Raw genomic sequence first — 17,096 nt, forward strand, 5'->3', positions numbered from 1 at the left:
ACGTTTAAATTACAGTGCAGGGGTGAAAGAAGAGATCAGATGTTGTACAAGTAATCACACAATAGTCTACAAAGTTTAAGTCCTGCATTTGAATTTTTACCCAAGTAAAATTATGCAAGTATTACCAGTAAAATATACTTTAAGCATTACAGGTAAAAGTAATTATACTCATGACCACTGTTACATTATTAGAGGATTATGTAAGCCACATTATACAGCTGTATCAAGTCGACATTGGGCAAATATTAATTATTTATCATGCCATCTACTATTGTTTTGCATGTTGAGTCCATATCGGCAACAAAATTACTGTTAGATAATTGCAGAAGATTAGAGTTGTGGTATAAATACACACAAATTACAAATACCTCACACTACTGTACAGTACTTGAGTAAATGTACATAGAATACACTCCTATATTTACATAATATATACATTTGCCTTGTCAGTTAAAAATCTTATGTTGGACATTCAGTCTGTCATATTTAATATAAAAAAGCATGGTGTACGTCATGTTTAAAGCCCAACCCATATTGATATGAATACATTTTACTTGTCCTCAAATGGTTAATAAAAGGGAGGCAACTGCTTCTGATATCTCTAACATTTTGCAGAAATCATTCAACAACTGTGCTGTAGATTTGCTACCCACGTACAGGCCTGAGACCTCAGGCTACTCAATGCACTAACCTCCTTGCAGCAGTAGAGGGAGCATGTCTGACAGCCTGGTGGGACTTGCTTCCGCATTGAAAATGTGGTTGTGCAATGCTTTGCAACGCTGATCATTCTCAGTATGAGCCAGAGGAGGGAGCCAGCTGGTCAATAATGAATCCTTTGTATAGTCATGGTATTGCATGGCACATGGTGAACAAAGTGATTTACTGTCACATTCTTCTACACGTCAAACCTTTTTTTGTTTCAGTTTAATAAAATAACTCAGAACAGAACATGGTTTAGACTCCATAAGGATACTGCAGATGTGGCAGATGTGTGATGTATCCTTGCATCTGGGCTTGACTGATGCCTCTTTCTCTGCTGGACCTGCCAAAATAAGAGATGATGGCAAAGAGGCATGTTCATGCTGGTACCAGCACATCAACAGTCAGCTGTGCCACATGACATGAATGTAACAGTCAACATGGCTTTTGTGAAATTAATTTTGTGTAATTACTCAGGAATAAAACAACCTCACAGTCCATCATGTTGGTTCAGTGTCTTTATTTAAACAATGGGCAGTCAAAAATTATAACACAACGTGTCAGGATGTTTTAAGCACTGTTACATAGTCATTACATTTGATATGCCTACAAGCAACACCAGACTGAATTAAAGCAATCATAGCACCGAGACATTCAGATGTAATTAAACCAGTGTAGCTTTTACTTCCTCTTCTTACAGACAAAATGCACAACAGTCAAGAGAGACATTATTCCAGCACCTTATGCAAATACCTCCACACTTCTTGAATGGGACAACGGAGATTTATGGCTCCCAAAGGACCATACATTAACACACTGTGCCGTTCTGCTTTTAGACATTTATTTAGCCATTAACACCGAGCAACCATGTTCTCTTCCCTTGGGCACAACTAACGAGAGCTAACCGGATAAATCTATTGTGTAACAAGCTAATGGCATCTCCCAAGTCCCTGGAGACGAGATTAATACTTAAACTAACCTTTAAACACCTAACTTTCAGTAATCATACGAGTGAGTAAATGGGAGGAATGCCTCAATTGTCGCAATCACTGTAAAACCAGCTCTTAAAACAGCCTGTAAACTACACAGCAGGATTATCCTTCCAATAGCAGACAAATATGCACGTAGTAAGCTAGCAAAATGGCTTCAACTTCGACACCGACGGAGAGTCAAGACTATTGAAATGTCAGCTAGGAAACTTGAGAGGCAGTTTCGTCAATTTAAAATCTATAACGTAAACATTAGGAAGATACATAGTGAACTTAAGCGCTCCTTGTTTTGTTCACGGAGCTCGACATGTCGTTGCAATTGCGCAGCTATTTGGCCGGTCAAGTTAGCCAACAAGAATATCCCAGACTCCATCTTTCTCGTTCACAACAAGAAGCATATCGTCAAACACCGCCATGTTGGGCGCTAATGGAGTCCAACTATGCTAGCTATTATAGCTTTACGTTAGTCCTCAAAGCAACGTTACAACACAGTACATACCGTCTCCATCAGTTTAAACAACATCCGTTTACTGCAACATTAACATTAACACAAAGGCTGACTAGCAAAACCGCGGATTTACTTAGCTAGCGTGGCTAATAATTAACTTGTAAGAAGCTAACGTTAGCTGGACGTTTTGTTCCGTATCGTGAAGTACAAGGCTAAACCATCAGGGTTAGTTAATACACCTTCTTGGTATAGCAGTACTTAAAAATGTTTTATATTGCTTTCACATCTTATTACATAAGCTACATACAATAAATATGAAGAATGTGTAAAATAATAGACAAACGGCAGGGAACATACCGTCGTTGTCGGCGGAGCAATCTTACGTTAAGCTAACCAGATCATCATCTGTAACGATAATGCTTAGAAACCTAAATTTGGATTTCATATCGCATTTATCTGGTTAATAAATGCCTTGTAATAATCATACTCTTGAATAATTCAAGTTAGTTGCCAATTAAATAAATAGCTAAGTAGTGTTTCTTAACCGCCAAAACGACGGCATTTCAGGCTGCCTTCGAAACGTGGCCTACGACAATTTTCACATTTTAACAAAAAAATTAAAAAACATAAGAACAACTGAACAATAATATTAGATATAAATCACACAGAGAACATGTTCATGCAAAAACGGTCAACAGCTGTTGAAAAACAAACGTTAAATCAACACTTAAGGCTTCCCCGAGAGTTTCCTATAGGGCGTGCGGAAAATCCAGTCCACTGGCCGGACATCACTCGCAGGCGAGTCCGAGGCTTGCAACAAAGTCCCAGAAATCCAAAGAAGAAGAGGGCGAAAAACCGAACCGTCGACGTGATTCTAAAGCAGCTCGAAAATAATCCATGATACAGTGTTTCGAGGTGAAAATATACTGTATTTCGACCATTTTCCCCTGTTTAATGAAAGGTCTTAACAGGCCTCAGCCCTGAGCCTCTTTTCTTAGAGCCCAGGCTGATCTAGAGCGAGACGAACGGGAGAACAGAGATTTTTTTTATTTTTGCTCTGAGGGAAGAAATTCACATCGGCCGCGTTCGGCAAACATCGGAAGAAGGGCGGGTTTTGTTGAAATTATTCTAAGAAGGTTCATTTCTTCACAGCCATTGGTTAGCTCTTTTCTACTCCTCAATATTCATGAGAAAACGGACGAATCAAGAGGATTTTAATTAAATATTCATATTTTACATGCAAAATACACAACGCACCGCCTACTCTGTTTTAATAAAGCCAATCGGAATGAGTTAAGATTAAATCAACGCCCGCCTTTAGTTCCGATTCGCTAGAAAAAACAAACGTGCTCTCTGATTGGCTGTACGTGAAACCAAATTAATTATTCATATAACTGTCTTGAATGGCCAATGAGCGTTTTACTACAGAGATCCATGTCCCACCTTCCGAAGAGCCAGTCCCTGCCTTTTTGGGTGTGCAACCCCGTAGTATGCACTCAGTCTATATAAACAAGCGTTGAACCGCTTCATACTCAGAAGCGCTTAGAGCGCTCCACAGTGTAGATCAGAAAAGGGAAGGGAGCAGTCGGTAGCCATCTTACTTAGGACCAAAATACAAATAACTCGACTATAAAGGCAACCGACAGCAGAGGTCCCTGGGATATCGCCTTCGGAGACTTTCCGGTCACCGTTGGCGGCCTGACCAGAGTCGTGGTGACAATTTAAAGGCTGTTCCTGCTCACAAAGCGGCGTGCCGAGGAAGGACGCGTCTCTTTGAATAGACAGGATGCACGGACCGCCCTCCGGCGACAGCGCATGCCCATTGCGCACGATCAAGAGAGTTCAATTCGGCATCATCAGTCCAGATGAGCTTGTAGGTTTTCTTTTTGGGGGAGTGGGGGTATTTTATTAATTCTCGGACAGATCACACATCACTCTTACAGTTTCTTGACTAATCTTGTAGTTTAACAAATGTGGCAAAGACATGGTTCTGTTTACAACGGAAAATGCTGGCTGTTAGCCTAGCCTAGCTAACTAGCTGTGTCAGGCTGGTGGAGCTTGTGCTAACTAGCATGTTGCAGGAAGTTTGAAAAACTTTAAGCACAACATTTTAGAGAAATGATCCTTGCTATCACATGAATTAAACCCCCTTTTTATTCATGTAATGTATCTTACAGACCCATCAGTGAGTAGAAATGTTGGTTACTTGGTAGCTATTCGTTGTACACACAGCTCGTTTGTTTTTACTACTGGTCGCATTGTACGCATTGGTCTGTTTTTTTTCTCACACAATAAATTAATAAAAGGGTACTTACACAAAGTCCGATATGCATGTTTTCTTTAACTCAGGGTTGGGTGTTAAGTGGTTGTATGGATTCATGAATTTTAGTTTCATATTAGAGGTAAAGTTGATGTTTACAGAATTTTTTTTTAGCCCATTTCAGCTCTCTCTAGACAAATTTAGATTTGTATAATTTTCAAATCTGTTTGATCTAAACTTTTAACACTGACAAGTAGATGATGGTTTGTAGAAATTTTGATCTGTCACTGATTCAGATGAATGCTTGTCAAAAATAAATATGACGTTAGGTGTTTATATTCTAGCACTGATAGTAGATGATCGACTTACTATTTCAACATCAGATTAAGTACATACTGTCTTTCTCCCCAGAAACGGATGTCTGTTACGGAAGGGGGTATCAAATACCCCGAAACAACAGAAGGAGGACGTCCTAAACTTGGTGGCCTTATGGACCCGAGACAAGGGGTCATAGAGCGGACGGGAAGATGTCAGACATGTGCAGGTATGTCATGTTAGCATTTGATGCTGAAATATATTATTGATCAGTTGAGCGTTGTCTTTATCTGATGTCATTACTTAATAATAATATAAACCTGTTTTTTGTTTCCTCAGGCAACATGACAGAATGCCCTGGCCACTTTGGGCACATAGAACTGGCAAAGCCAGTTTTCCATGTCGGCTTCGTAACAAAGATAATGAAGGTTCTTCGATGTGTCTGCTTCTTTTGCTCCAAGCTGTTAGTGGATTCGGTATGTCCATTCAGCATATTACCATACGTAATGATAATAATCCATTGATATTTTATTATGAAAGTATTATATTCTATTATTTGATGTTTAACATGCTCCCATCGCTGTTATCTCCAGAACAATCCAAAGATCAAAGACATCCTGATAAAATCTAAAGGGCAGCCAAGGAAACGTTTGACACATGTGTACGAGCTGTGCAAAGGAAAAAATATCTGTGAAGGAGGAGAGGAGATGGACAACAAATTCGGAATGGAACAGCAGGAGACTGAGGAGGACATTACCAAGGAGAAGGTATTTGGGAGGAGTCTTTCTGTCATAGTTAATAGGCATTTTGACTCTTAAAATTCACAGCACTGCTCAACTTATTTTCTCTCTCACGCATTTTCCTTCACTCCCCATAATGTGATTTAACACAGGGCCACGGTGGCTGCGGGCGCTACCAGCCACGCATCAGACGCTCCGGCTTGGAGCTGTACGCCGAGTGGAAGCACGTCAATGAGGATTCGCAGGAGAAGAAAATCCTGCTGAGTCCCGAGCGTGTGCACGAGATCTTCAAGCGCATCTCTGACGAAGAGGACATCATCTTGGGCATGGATCCCAAGTTTGCACGACCAGAGTGGATGATTGTAACTGTGTTGCCTGTGCCTCCACTGGCTGTCAGGCCTGCTGTGGTCATGCAGGGCTCTGCCCGTAACCAGGTAAAGCAATATGACCCCAGACTAAATTTTTTGTTGTGGTGTTACACTGCATGTTTTTAAGCTGTGCAAAAATGAAATTCCAATAACAACAAATTAACAATTAACTTCTGTGTTAAAGGATGACTTGACCCACAAGCTGGCTGACATTGTTAAAATCAACAACCAGCTGAGAAGAAACGAGCAGAGTGGTGCGGCAGCTCATGTCATAGCTGAGGATGTCAAACTGCTCCAGTTTCACGTCGCCACCATGGTGGACAATGAATTGCCGGGCCTGCCAAGGGTAAGAATGCTCCTCCCTGATGCCTTGAATAGGGTTAGATTTGTGCCAAGTACAACAATCAATGGAGCATAGTCGAAATAACACTAATGTGAGCCCAGCCTCTGTTGCTTTCACAGTCAGTATTTTTGGGTGTTAAAGTTACAATGAATTTTCCCTTCCACAGGCGATGCAAAAGTCTGGCCGCCCTCTCAAATCCATAAAACAGCGTCTAAAGGGAAAGGAGGGGCGAGTGAGAGGTAACCTCATGGGCAAGCGTGTGGACTTCTCTGCCCGAACTGTCATCACCCCAGACCCCAACCTGCAGATTGACCAAGTTGGCGTGCCACGATCCATCGCAGCCAATATGACCTTCCCAGAAATTGTCACACCATTTAATATTGACAGGTACTGCCAAGCAGTTAGCTGATTAAACGTTATCCAATGCATAAAAACCTGTGTTTCAAAACAATGTCTATGAAATGTGTCCGCTAATTCATTCCGATGACTGTCTCAGACTACAAGAGCTGGTGCGAAGAGGCAACAGCCAGTACCCAGGAGCCAAATACATCATTCGTGACAATGGAGACAGAATTGATCTGCGATTCCACCCAAAACCAAGTGACCTTCACCTGCAGATTGGCTACAAGGCAAGATTTAAATACCTATAAGAAGCTTCAAAGCTACATCTACAACTATGGTTTGTCAGATGATCTAAAATATATTTTTATACTAACTAAACTAAAATTTCTCACTGTTTAGGTGGAAAGACACATGTGTGACGGCGACATCGTCATCTTCAACAGACAGCCCACACTACATAAAATGTCCATGATGGGGCACAGGGTCAGGATTCTGCCCTGGTCTACATTTCGACTCAATCTCAGGTACCAAATGACGACCACAAGTCGCTGGCTTACATTAATTGTACATAATTATGTTTTTGGACTGTATCTACACTAACTTTGGTATGCTCTAAAATGCCATGCTTTCATCTCCCTCTAGTGTCACCACCCCATACAACGCTGACTTTGACGGGGATGAGATGAACCTCCACTTGCCTCAGTCCCTCGAGACGAGGGCAGAGATTCAGGAGCTGGCCATGGTGCCGCGTATGATCGTCACACCCCAGTCCAACAGGCCTGTCATGGGTATCGTGCAGGACACCCTCACAGCTGTCCGCAAATTCACCAAAAGAGACGTCTTCTTAGAGAGGGTGAGAAGATTGGCACGGGGTCACCAGCTGCTGATTTTTCTGGGCTGAAAGGGTTGTTAACACTGTCTTTCTCCACCACAGGGTGAAGTGATGAACCTTCTCATGTTCCTCTCCACCTGGGATGGTAAAGTGCCTCAGCCGGCCATCCTCAAGCCCCGTCCTCTGTGGACCGGCAAGCAGATCTTCAGCCTAATCATTCCTGGACACATTAACGTGATCCGCACACACAGCACCCATCCCGACGATGAAGACAGCGGCCCGTACAAGCACATCTCCCCTGGGGACACCAAGGTACAAGATCCCTGATTAATCATGTATAGATTTAAGAATGGAAATCAATTATAGTGCAAGTGAATTCACGTTGAACTCACTCACACAGGTCATTGTGGAGAACGGTGAGCTGATCATGGGCATCCTGTGTAAGAAATCACTGGGAACCTCAGCCGGCTCCCTCGTCCACATCTCATACCTGGAGATGGGCCACGACATCACTAGACTCTTCTACTCCAACATTCAGACAGTGGTCAACAACTGGCTGCTCATCGAGGGTAAGTGTACAGTTTTGATTTTAAAATTGATATTAGTGTTTTGGCAACCAACACTTTATGGTCTTTGTCTCTGATTTGTCTCAATATTTTTCTTCTTCAGGTCATTCCATTGGTATTGGTGACTCCATTGCTGATGCCAAGACCTACCTTGACATCCAGAATACCATCAAGAAAGCCAAACAGGATGTGATAGAAGTAAGCACAGAGTGTTTGTAAAGTCACCAACATCTCAAATGTGGTTGTATCAACATAGTTCTACCTGCTTTTCAGCAGGAATCACACATAGAATAGTGCTATATTACAATTGCCTTTTGTCTGCCAGGTCATCGAGAAAGCTCACAACAATGAGCTGGAGCCAACACCTGGTAACACACTGAGGCAGACCTTTGAGAACCAGGTGAATCGTATCCTCAACGACGCTCGTGACAAAACAGGATCCTCAGCCCAGAAATCTCTGTCTGAGTACAACAACTTCAAGTCCATGGTGGTGGCTGGCTCTAAGGGCTCAAAGATTAACATCTCACAGGTAAAATAAACCTTCTAACGTCATCTTTACCTCACATTAGACAAATGAAAGCTTTGATTGACATCTCTCTACCTCTTACCTCCTTGTTCAGGTTATTGCCGTGGTGGGGCAGCAGAACGTGGAGGGTAAACGAATCCCCTTCGGCTTCAAACACCGCACGCTGCCTCACTTCATTAAGGATGACTACGGTCCCGAGAGTAGAGGCTTTGTGGAGAACTCCTACCTGGCTGGCTTGACTCCAACTGAGTTCTTCTTCCACGCCATGGGAGGCAGAGAGGGTCTGATCGACACAGCTGTCAAGACTGCTGAGACTGGTAAGTCCGAGCAGCTGGATGGAAGGAATGTGCGGGAAGAAATGAGTCAGGATGGGTTTCAAAAATAAACAAGAGTAACTATTTTTTAGTAGTTATTAGTATTAACCCCAGGCATCTAAATGGACAGTCCATGAACCAAGAAGTCTTTATGGTTTCTAACGTGGTAAGTCTACCTCTCCAGGTTATATCCAGCGTCGTCTGATCAAGTCTATGGAGTCGGTGATGGTGAAGTACGACGGCACGGTACGAAACTCCATCAACCAGGTGGTTCAGCTGCGTTACGGTGAGGACGGCCTGGCAGGAGAGAACGTCGAGTTCCAGAACGTGGCAACACTCAAACCCTCACACAAGGCCTTTGAAAAGAAGTAAGTCACACACACCAATATAGAATTAGAGTAGTATAAGCCATGCTTTCATAAATCTGATGTCAGTCGCTTTTTCAGTACCTCACATGGATTTGTGATTAGTGGAAGGGAGTTTCAGTCCCAAACTTGCTATAACTTTACCCACTTACGTGCGTGGTATTGTCCGCGGCATAACTCTTTGTCATTTTCTGTCTAGGTTCAAGTTTGATTGCACCAATGAGCGAGCTCTGAGGAGGATGCTGCAGGAAGACGTAGTCAAAGACGTGCTGACCAACGCTCACGTTCAGAGTTCCTTGGAGAGGGAGTTTGACAAGATGAAGGAGGACAGGGAGGTCTTACGAGCCATTTTCCCCACCGGGGACAGTAAGGTGTGTGTGCTCACATTCGTTGACGTACCTCAGCTCTTTCAACAGTCTCTTGGTCTGCCACGTGCAATCAAAACTACACATATAATCTAATGTTTCTCCTCGCCTGCAGGTGGTGCTGCCGTGCAACCTGGCCAGAATGATCTGGAACGCTCAGAAGATCTTCCGCATCAACACTCGAACCCCGACAGACCTCAATCCTCTCAGGGTGGTCGAGGGTGAGCTGAAAAATAGCACAATAACTGAAGATTAACAAATCAACACTCACTGTTTACTCGTCCTCTGTTAATTAGCTGCTACTCAGACAGTGTCTTCATGCTATATTTAGCCACAGGACTTTGTGAACCATGTGAAAGAGGCACTGGCTGTACAATTAGATATAGGAGATCATGGCCTGACCTTGGGTGCCCCTTAAAGCCATGTAAAGCTACTTGGTGAATCAACAGTTGAAGTCCTCGTCTCTCTGCTCGATAGAGAAAACTGTATCTTACAGCATAGAGTATCTAGGATTCAAATGTTCTATGAAATATAGCTCATTATAAAACTGCAGCAAAAGGTCTAATAAAAGTCAATACTTTAAGAGGCATTGTAGCATTGATCCTTGTGTTTGCATCCCCAGGTGTTCACGAGTTGAGTAAGAAGCTGGTGATTGTGAATGGTGACGACCCGCTCAGCAGACAGGCCCAGCAGAACGCCACTCTGCTGTTCAACATCCACCTGCGCTCCACCCTCTGCTCCAAACGCATGACCGAGGAGTTCCGCCTTTCCACAGAGGCCTTCGACTGGCTGCTGGGAGAGATCGAGACCAAATTCAACCAGTCCATTGTACGTTTAGCACATTGTTGTATCCTGATATGTCAGACAACTACACTGTTTTTTTTGCCTTTTTCATTTAATCTCATGTTTTCCTCCGTTTCCAGGCCCACCCAGGTGAAATGGTTGGCGCTCTGGCCGCTCAGTCACTGGGAGAGCCAGCCACCCAGATGACACTGAACACTTTCCACTACGCCGGTGTGTCGGCCAAGAACGTAACACTCGGTGTGCCTCGTCTAAAGGAGTTGATCAACATCTCCAAGAGGCCCAAAACACCCTCGCTGACGGTTTTCCTGCTGGGTCAGGCAGCCCGTGACGCTGAGAGGGCCAAGGACATCCTGTGTCGACTGGAGCACACCACACTGCGAAAGGTTAGAGAAAGACACTGAATGGTTTTTGATTCACCACCCCTTCAAACTTTGCAATTCCATATCTGATAATGTCATATCAACAAAAGAATTTCATCTTACTTTGACGCAGTGAGTAAACATTTGCCTTTTTACTTAGGTGACAGCCAACACCGCCATCTACTACGACCCCAACCCCCAGAACACAGTGGTGGCCGAGGACCAGGAGTGGGTGAACGTCTACTATGAGATGCCCGACTTCGACGTGACTCGCATTTCGCCGTGGCTGCTGCGTATCGAGCTCGACCGCAAGCACATGACTGATCGTAAACTGACTATGGAGCAGATTGCAGAGAAGATCAACGCAGGTAGGACATGAACACATACTGTTATTCAGTGTTTTAACACAAACAAGGTAGTTCTTCGTAATGACACTTCTGTTTTCCTGCAAGGTTTCGGAGATGATCTGAACTGTATCTTCAATGACGACAACGCCGAGAAGCTGGTTCTGCGAATCAGAATCATGAACAGCGATGAAAACAAGTTCCAAGAGGTAAGCATTGATATTCACTAAAGATAAGTGCACTGTAGTCAGCTTCAGTATCAGTCATAATACCTGTGTTTTCTGTGTCTAGGATGAGGAGGTTGTGGACAAAATGGACGACGATGTGTTCTTGAGGTGCATCGAGTCCAACATGCTGACAGACATGACCCTACAAGGCATTGAGCAGATCAGCAAGGTAACAGAGTTCACACACACACACACACTAATAATAGTATTCACCTACAGAGGGTTTCCATTACAGGATGATTGCAGATCCCACACAATCATGTCATTAGTAACAATAGGAAATACCTGCCTGTGGCTGCAAGTTAAAGGTCACACTCTCCTCTTCCAGGTGTACATGCACTTGCCTCAGACTGACAATAAGAAGAAGATCATCATCACGGAGGATGGCGAGTTCAAGGCCCTGCAGGAGTGGATCCTTGAGACAGACGGCGTCAGCCTCATGAGGGTCCTCAGCGAGAAGGACGTAGATCCCGTCAGGACCACGTCCAACGACATTGTGGAGATCTTCACGGTAAGAAAGCGTAAAAATACCTTTGTTTTCAAAGTGTAATAACAGCAGATTTTTACAGACATTTATCTGCTTCTCTCTTGTGTAGGTCTTGGGAATTGAGGCAGTGAGAAAGGCTCTGGAGAGGGAGTTGTACCACGTCATCTCCTTTGACGGTTCCTACGTCAACTACCGTCACTTGGCTCTGCTCTGTGACACCATGACCTGCCGCGGTCACTTGATGGCCATCACACGTCACGGCATCAACCGTCAAGACACGGGACCACTCATGAAGTGTTCCTTTGAGGAGACGGTAAGAGGACCATCAAAGACTCTACTTTACTAAACTGCTGCTGATTAGAAAAAGGATCGTCTTAATAACCTCTCTTTCTTGCACCTCCTCCTCCAGGTGGATGTGTTGATGGAGGCGTCGTCCCACGGTGAGAGTGACCCCATGAAGGGAGTATCTGAGAACATCATGCTTGGCCAGCTCGCTCCGGCTGGTACGGGATGCTTCGACCTGCTGTTGGATGCCGAGAAGTGTAAATACGGCATGGAGATCCCGACAAACATACCTGGCATCAGCGTGGCTGGACGTAAGTCAAAAGACGTTAGATTTAATGGAGAAATGTTTCTATTGCTGATATTGTATAAGAGCTACAATGTTTATGTTCTATATGTGTCCTATTTGCAGCCACTGGAATGTTCTTTGGTACGGTGCCGAGTCCCATGAGTGGTATGTCACCTGCCATGACCCCCTGGAACACGGGAGCAACACCAGCCTACGGTGCCTGGTCCCCTAGTGTCGGTAAGTGTTTCCTCAAGTTGAGTTGGCTCTTTTCCTGTTTCCTTTGTGTTTCCGTTACTGAGCTTTGCCCTTGATTATTTTTCCTCCAGGAAGCGGCATGACCCCCGGAGCAGCAGGTTTCTCTCCCAGTGCGGCGTCAGACGCGAGTGGCTTCTCTCCGGGCTACTCCCCGGCCTGGTCGCCCACTCCTGGGTCTCCTGGATCTCCAGGACCTGCCAGCCCGTACATCCCATCTCCAGGTTAGACACTGAGGGGGGAAAAGCACATGTGGCTTATTAATGAAACAATTTTCACAACATACAGTGTGTAGATGTGTATGTAAGAAAGACAGGGAATCTCCCTCTGCGTCCTTTTCCCCTTAAAGAACACCCCTTAAAGTTTTTCTGTTTTTCTCCATAGGTGGAGCCATGTCACCCAACTACTCACCCACCTCCCCGGCCTACGAGCCTCGCTCCCCTGGAGGCTACACCCCACAGAGCCCTGGCTACTCCCCAACATCACCCTCCTACTCCCCGACTTCTCCCTCCTACTCCCCGACCAGCCCCAACTACAGCCCGACATCTCCTTCCTACTCACCCACCTCGCCCAGTTACTCCCCAACCTCTCCGTCCTACTCTCCCACGTCTCCATCTTACTCCCCGACGTCTCCCTCCTACTCCCCCACATCCCCGTCCTACTCCCCCACATCCCCCTCCTACTCTCCCACCTCGCCGAGCTACAGCCCGACGTCGCCGAGCTACAGCCCGACGTCACCCAGCTACTCGCCCACCTCTCCTTCATACTCCCCCACCTCCCCATCTTATTCTCCAACCTCTCCATCTTACTCCCCCACCTCCCCGTCCTACTCGCCCACCTCTCCTTCCTACTCGCCCACCAGCCCGAGCTACAGCCCCACATCACCGAACTACACGCCCACCTCCCCCAGCTACTCCCCCACCTCTCCCTCCTACTCCCCTACATCACCCTCTTACTCCCCGACCTCCCCCAACTACACCCCGACCAGCCCCAACTACTCCCCCACCTCTCCCTCGTACTCTCCCACCTCTCCGTCCTACTCGCCCTCCAGTCCGCGCTACACCCCGCAGTCGCCCACCTACACACCCAGCTCCCCCTCATACAGTCCCAGCTCTCCCTCCTACTCCCCCACCTCCCCCAAATACACCCCAACTTCACCCTCATACAGCCCCAGCTCCCCGGAGTACACCCCCACCTCTCCCAAGTACTCCCCCACCTCGCCAAAGTACTCCCCGACGTCGCCGAAGTACTCCCCGACCTCTCCCACTTACTCCCCAACGACTCCAAAATACAGCCCCACCTCTCCCACGTACTCCCCCACCTCCCCCACTTACACCCCCACCAGCCCCAAATACTCCCCTACCTCTCCTACTTACTCCCCAACTTCACCCAAGTACTCCCCCACGTCTCCTACGTACTCGCCAACTAGCCCCAAAGGCTCCACGTACAGCCCCACCTCCCCCGGATACAGCCCCACCTCACCCACCTACAGCCCGGCCATCAGCCCCGACGACAGCGACGAGGAGAACAACTGATGAGCCGCGGAGGAGAAGGGGAGGCAGCTGAAGAAGCCCCGTCACCTCATGGGTGGACACTTGAAGAAACCCCGTCACCTCATGGGTGAACAACTGAAGGACAGCACCTTTTTAACCAGCTGGAGGTGGCGGCGCTTCTAGCCACAGGGGTCCCAACTGCGATTCTTTCTCCTTTGGGACCTCTGTCTCGCTCCAGCCTCGACCACCTGAGCTCCCCGCCCTCTCTACCACAAGAAATCATTAAAACTACTATGTGAAAGACTTGACTGCTCTGCCTGAAGGAAAACAAAAAGGCTGCCTTTTGAAATAGTTTTTTTAATTTTCAAAACGGGGTGTTGGAGCAAAACCGCAAATCCCATGAGGGAATGAAAAGGAGAGGAAGATGTGGTGAACACATGACGAGGGAGAAAACGTCCCTTTTTAACTTTAACAGTGTACTGCATCCAGTCTCTCTCTCATTCTCTAAATGTTATAGTCGTGGGAGACGTACATATTGCCAAAAGCCTTTTGAGAAGTGGATTGTATTCATCACTAAACGCATAAGCTCTAAAGAAAATCGAGGAGGTAAAGTTTGTTTACTGCATATTTCACCAAGGTGTATCTTGTTAGACATTTTGCTGCTTTTGTAAAAGTCCAGTCGCTGCCAGTTTTGGTGGATCAAAGGTGTTCGATATATATATATATATATATATATATATATATATATATATATATATAAATAAATAAAAATGGTTGGGTCACATCGTCCAAAGATGACAGTCGGATGGTCCGTGGGAATACAGACATGATGGGAGAGAGAAACTGGCTTGCAGGGAAAAGAAATGTCACTCTTGAACATCATTAACCACAGGTGTATGTACCCATCGCCCTCCCCTCTTCCTCCTTCACACCCCAAAGACAAAACCTGAAAGATGTCATGAAAACACCCACCAGCATCCTCTTGTCCTCTACCATTTTGGAGACTTGTGCATCAAAAGCAAAAAAACAACACAAGAACATTTTCCAGATTCTTCCCTTGACACTGGGAATTTAAAGATTTATATGGGGGAAAAAAATAATAGAATTATTATTCTGTCTTTAATTTTCAATTCTAGAAGGAAATGGGGCACACTTGGACGAGGGACACTAGTTTGACGTCGCTGCTTTTGTCATTGTTTGCATGAGTAGCACATGTTAATACATTTTAATCGAGCTTTAGGTTTAAAATTTGTTCAATTCCCTCTCGCTAATCTTTGTCCCATTTCTGATAGCTGACGTGTACACAGGTTTATTTAGACTATTCAATTTATTTAAGAAAGAAAGTTAACTACTATTCTGTGTGAATATGAATAGAGGAAAATTAAGATTTTTTTTTAAAAAAAAATTCTTTTTTTGGCTTTTCTCTCGTTTGCTTCTGGTGACTTTGTAAACCTGTTTGCAGGAGGCTCATGTTCATGTACTGTGGATGAAGGGGCAGGGGACGGAGGGGAGTGGTTTTTTTTTAGTTTCGCCCCTCGTTCCGCCCCAGAGTTTTTTGCCACGACAGCGACTTACTCTTTCCACTAACACGCTGCACTCCACCAGTTCATGACAATGCTTCAGTTAAAGGTAGAGGGGCACAAAGATCAGTGCTTCACTTCTCGGGACGCCTAGTCTTTAAGACGGCGTGGAACATTTTATGTTAAGCAGAGACTGTCAGGAGAAAGCAGCACTTTTGGCCTCTCTGTTAAGAAAAACTTACCCACTACATTAGTGTGAACTTTCTTTTTGAATATGGGTGCTTACTTACATGAGTCGATCTAGTTTGACTGTTAGGGAACCGTCTGTATGCCCGATGATAATGATGATGATGATGGAAACAGTTTTTCCTTTCCCTCCTCGTTCCATTTGATTATTCAGCGCGGTTTCTGGATTTATTGGACTAGCTGGGTCTCCTCCCTCTCCCCTCTTCATCCACAAGTGATCCTCATTTCTGAAGTCAGTGTTTCCTTTTTTCTACCAATGTATGTACCTGTGACGAGGGGGAATCATGGGGAGGGGGGAGGTGTGTTAGATCTGACTGGGAGTCCTGAGCAGATAAAACGCCAAAAAGCCAGTAGTCTGAAAATGTTCAAATAATTAGTCCTGATTTCGTGAAACATTGCTTCCAACACAGTCTTGAATTGAAAGGACTGCACCTTCTGGCCTTTTGAGATAAAGCAGGTTTGGTAATTGCACTTAGTAAATAATCGTGGTGGACCGAAGCCCCGGACATTGTGATATTTTGTCCACTCTGCTTGCATCTAATCCTGTCGTCTTAACTGTGTGCTGTCCGGTCAATTCAGGACATCAGGACTCCCAGGTTGTATGAATGTGTGTATGAGTGTGCGGTTGACGTGCGTCCGAGGGCGAGACAGGGTTTCAAACTGAGGAAAGACATCACGTGTCTGGGCAAAGGAAGATTTAACTTGAAATTGCCACTGTATAGAAAACAATTCATTATCTCATTCTCTGTATCTTTGTTCTGTTTGTTTTTTGACTTGAAAAAAATGAATAAAAGTTTTACTATATGTCTGTCTGTCTTTTTTATGTGTCACAACTACAGCTGTAATGTGAGCACACTGAATAGCCTGTGTTTATGATGATTTTGTGCAACAACAAATGTTCATTTTAAAGCGTTTTGGGTAAAGGAAATGGTGCTTATAGTAGATATATGTAGATAAACACCAGTATGCTCCAGGTTTTTTTAACTGGGGCAAAGAAGTTACTGTACTTCAGGATAAGTTTAAGACACTTATACTGAGTAATAAGATTTTATGCCACTGTAACTTACCTCATTTTGAAGGCGACATGGCGCCATCTGAAGAGAAAAACACTTTTAAGAGTTGAAGAGAAATGTTTGCAGACTCCACTTACACTTGAAAAACTAGAACACAGATGTAAGATTTAACATAAAAACGTGTCTCAAAAATAAGATGCATTATTATTTAACCTCCTGAGACCCAGCAATTAATTTTTGGCCACTCTCGAGGACATTAGCTCTCATTCTGTGAAGGCCAGTTGTTCCTAAGTGGACAAGGAAGGAAG

At 44.8% G+C, this 17,096-nt stretch overlaps 1 protein-coding gene across 1 annotated transcript; it reads left to right on the top strand.

The window, feature by feature from the left end:
• Positions 1-3,661: 3,661 nt before the first annotated feature.
• Positions 3,662-16,579, top strand: polr2a (RNA polymerase II subunit A). The gene is made up of 29 exons (XM_049567718.1): positions 3,662-4,009; positions 4,808-4,940; positions 5,051-5,187; positions 5,305-5,478; positions 5,604-5,885; positions 6,004-6,165; positions 6,329-6,549; positions 6,659-6,791; positions 6,904-7,028; positions 7,147-7,357; positions 7,439-7,648; positions 7,737-7,905; positions 8,006-8,100; positions 8,228-8,431; positions 8,523-8,745; positions 8,927-9,110; positions 9,307-9,478; positions 9,588-9,693; positions 10,095-10,300; positions 10,396-10,659; positions 10,796-11,003; positions 11,088-11,188; positions 11,271-11,375; positions 11,535-11,717; positions 11,803-12,006; positions 12,103-12,289; positions 12,388-12,501; positions 12,591-12,740; positions 12,901-16,579. Exons 1-29 carry the CDS (start codon positions 3,923-3,925, stop codon positions 14,049-14,051), a joined length of 5,901 nt encoding a protein of 1,966 aa, XP_049423675.1. The 5' UTR covers positions 3,662-3,922; the 3' UTR covers positions 14,052-16,579.
• The last annotated feature ends 517 nt before the right edge of the window (positions 16,580-17,096 follow it).

Source organism: Epinephelus fuscoguttatus, linkage group LG23 (assembly GCF_011397635.1).
Source record: "Epinephelus fuscoguttatus linkage group LG23, E.fuscoguttatus.final_Chr_v1".
Lineage (NCBI taxonomy): Eukaryota > Metazoa > Chordata > Actinopteri > Perciformes > Serranidae > Epinephelus > Epinephelus fuscoguttatus.

Excerpts from the sequence above, each read along its gene's own strand:
- polr2a (XM_049567718.1), top strand. The coding sequence starts at position 3,923 with ATGCACGGACCGCCCTCCGGCGACAGCGCATGCCCATTGCGCACGATC. Across the intron at positions 4,010-4,807 it reads TCATCAGTCCAGATGAGCTT|AAACGGATGTCTGTTACGGA; the intron begins GTAGGTTTTCTT and ends CTTTCTCCCCAG. Across the intron at positions 6,166-6,328 it reads AATTGCCGGGCCTGCCAAGG|GCGATGCAAAAGTCTGGCCG; the intron begins GTAAGAATGCTC and ends TCCCTTCCACAG.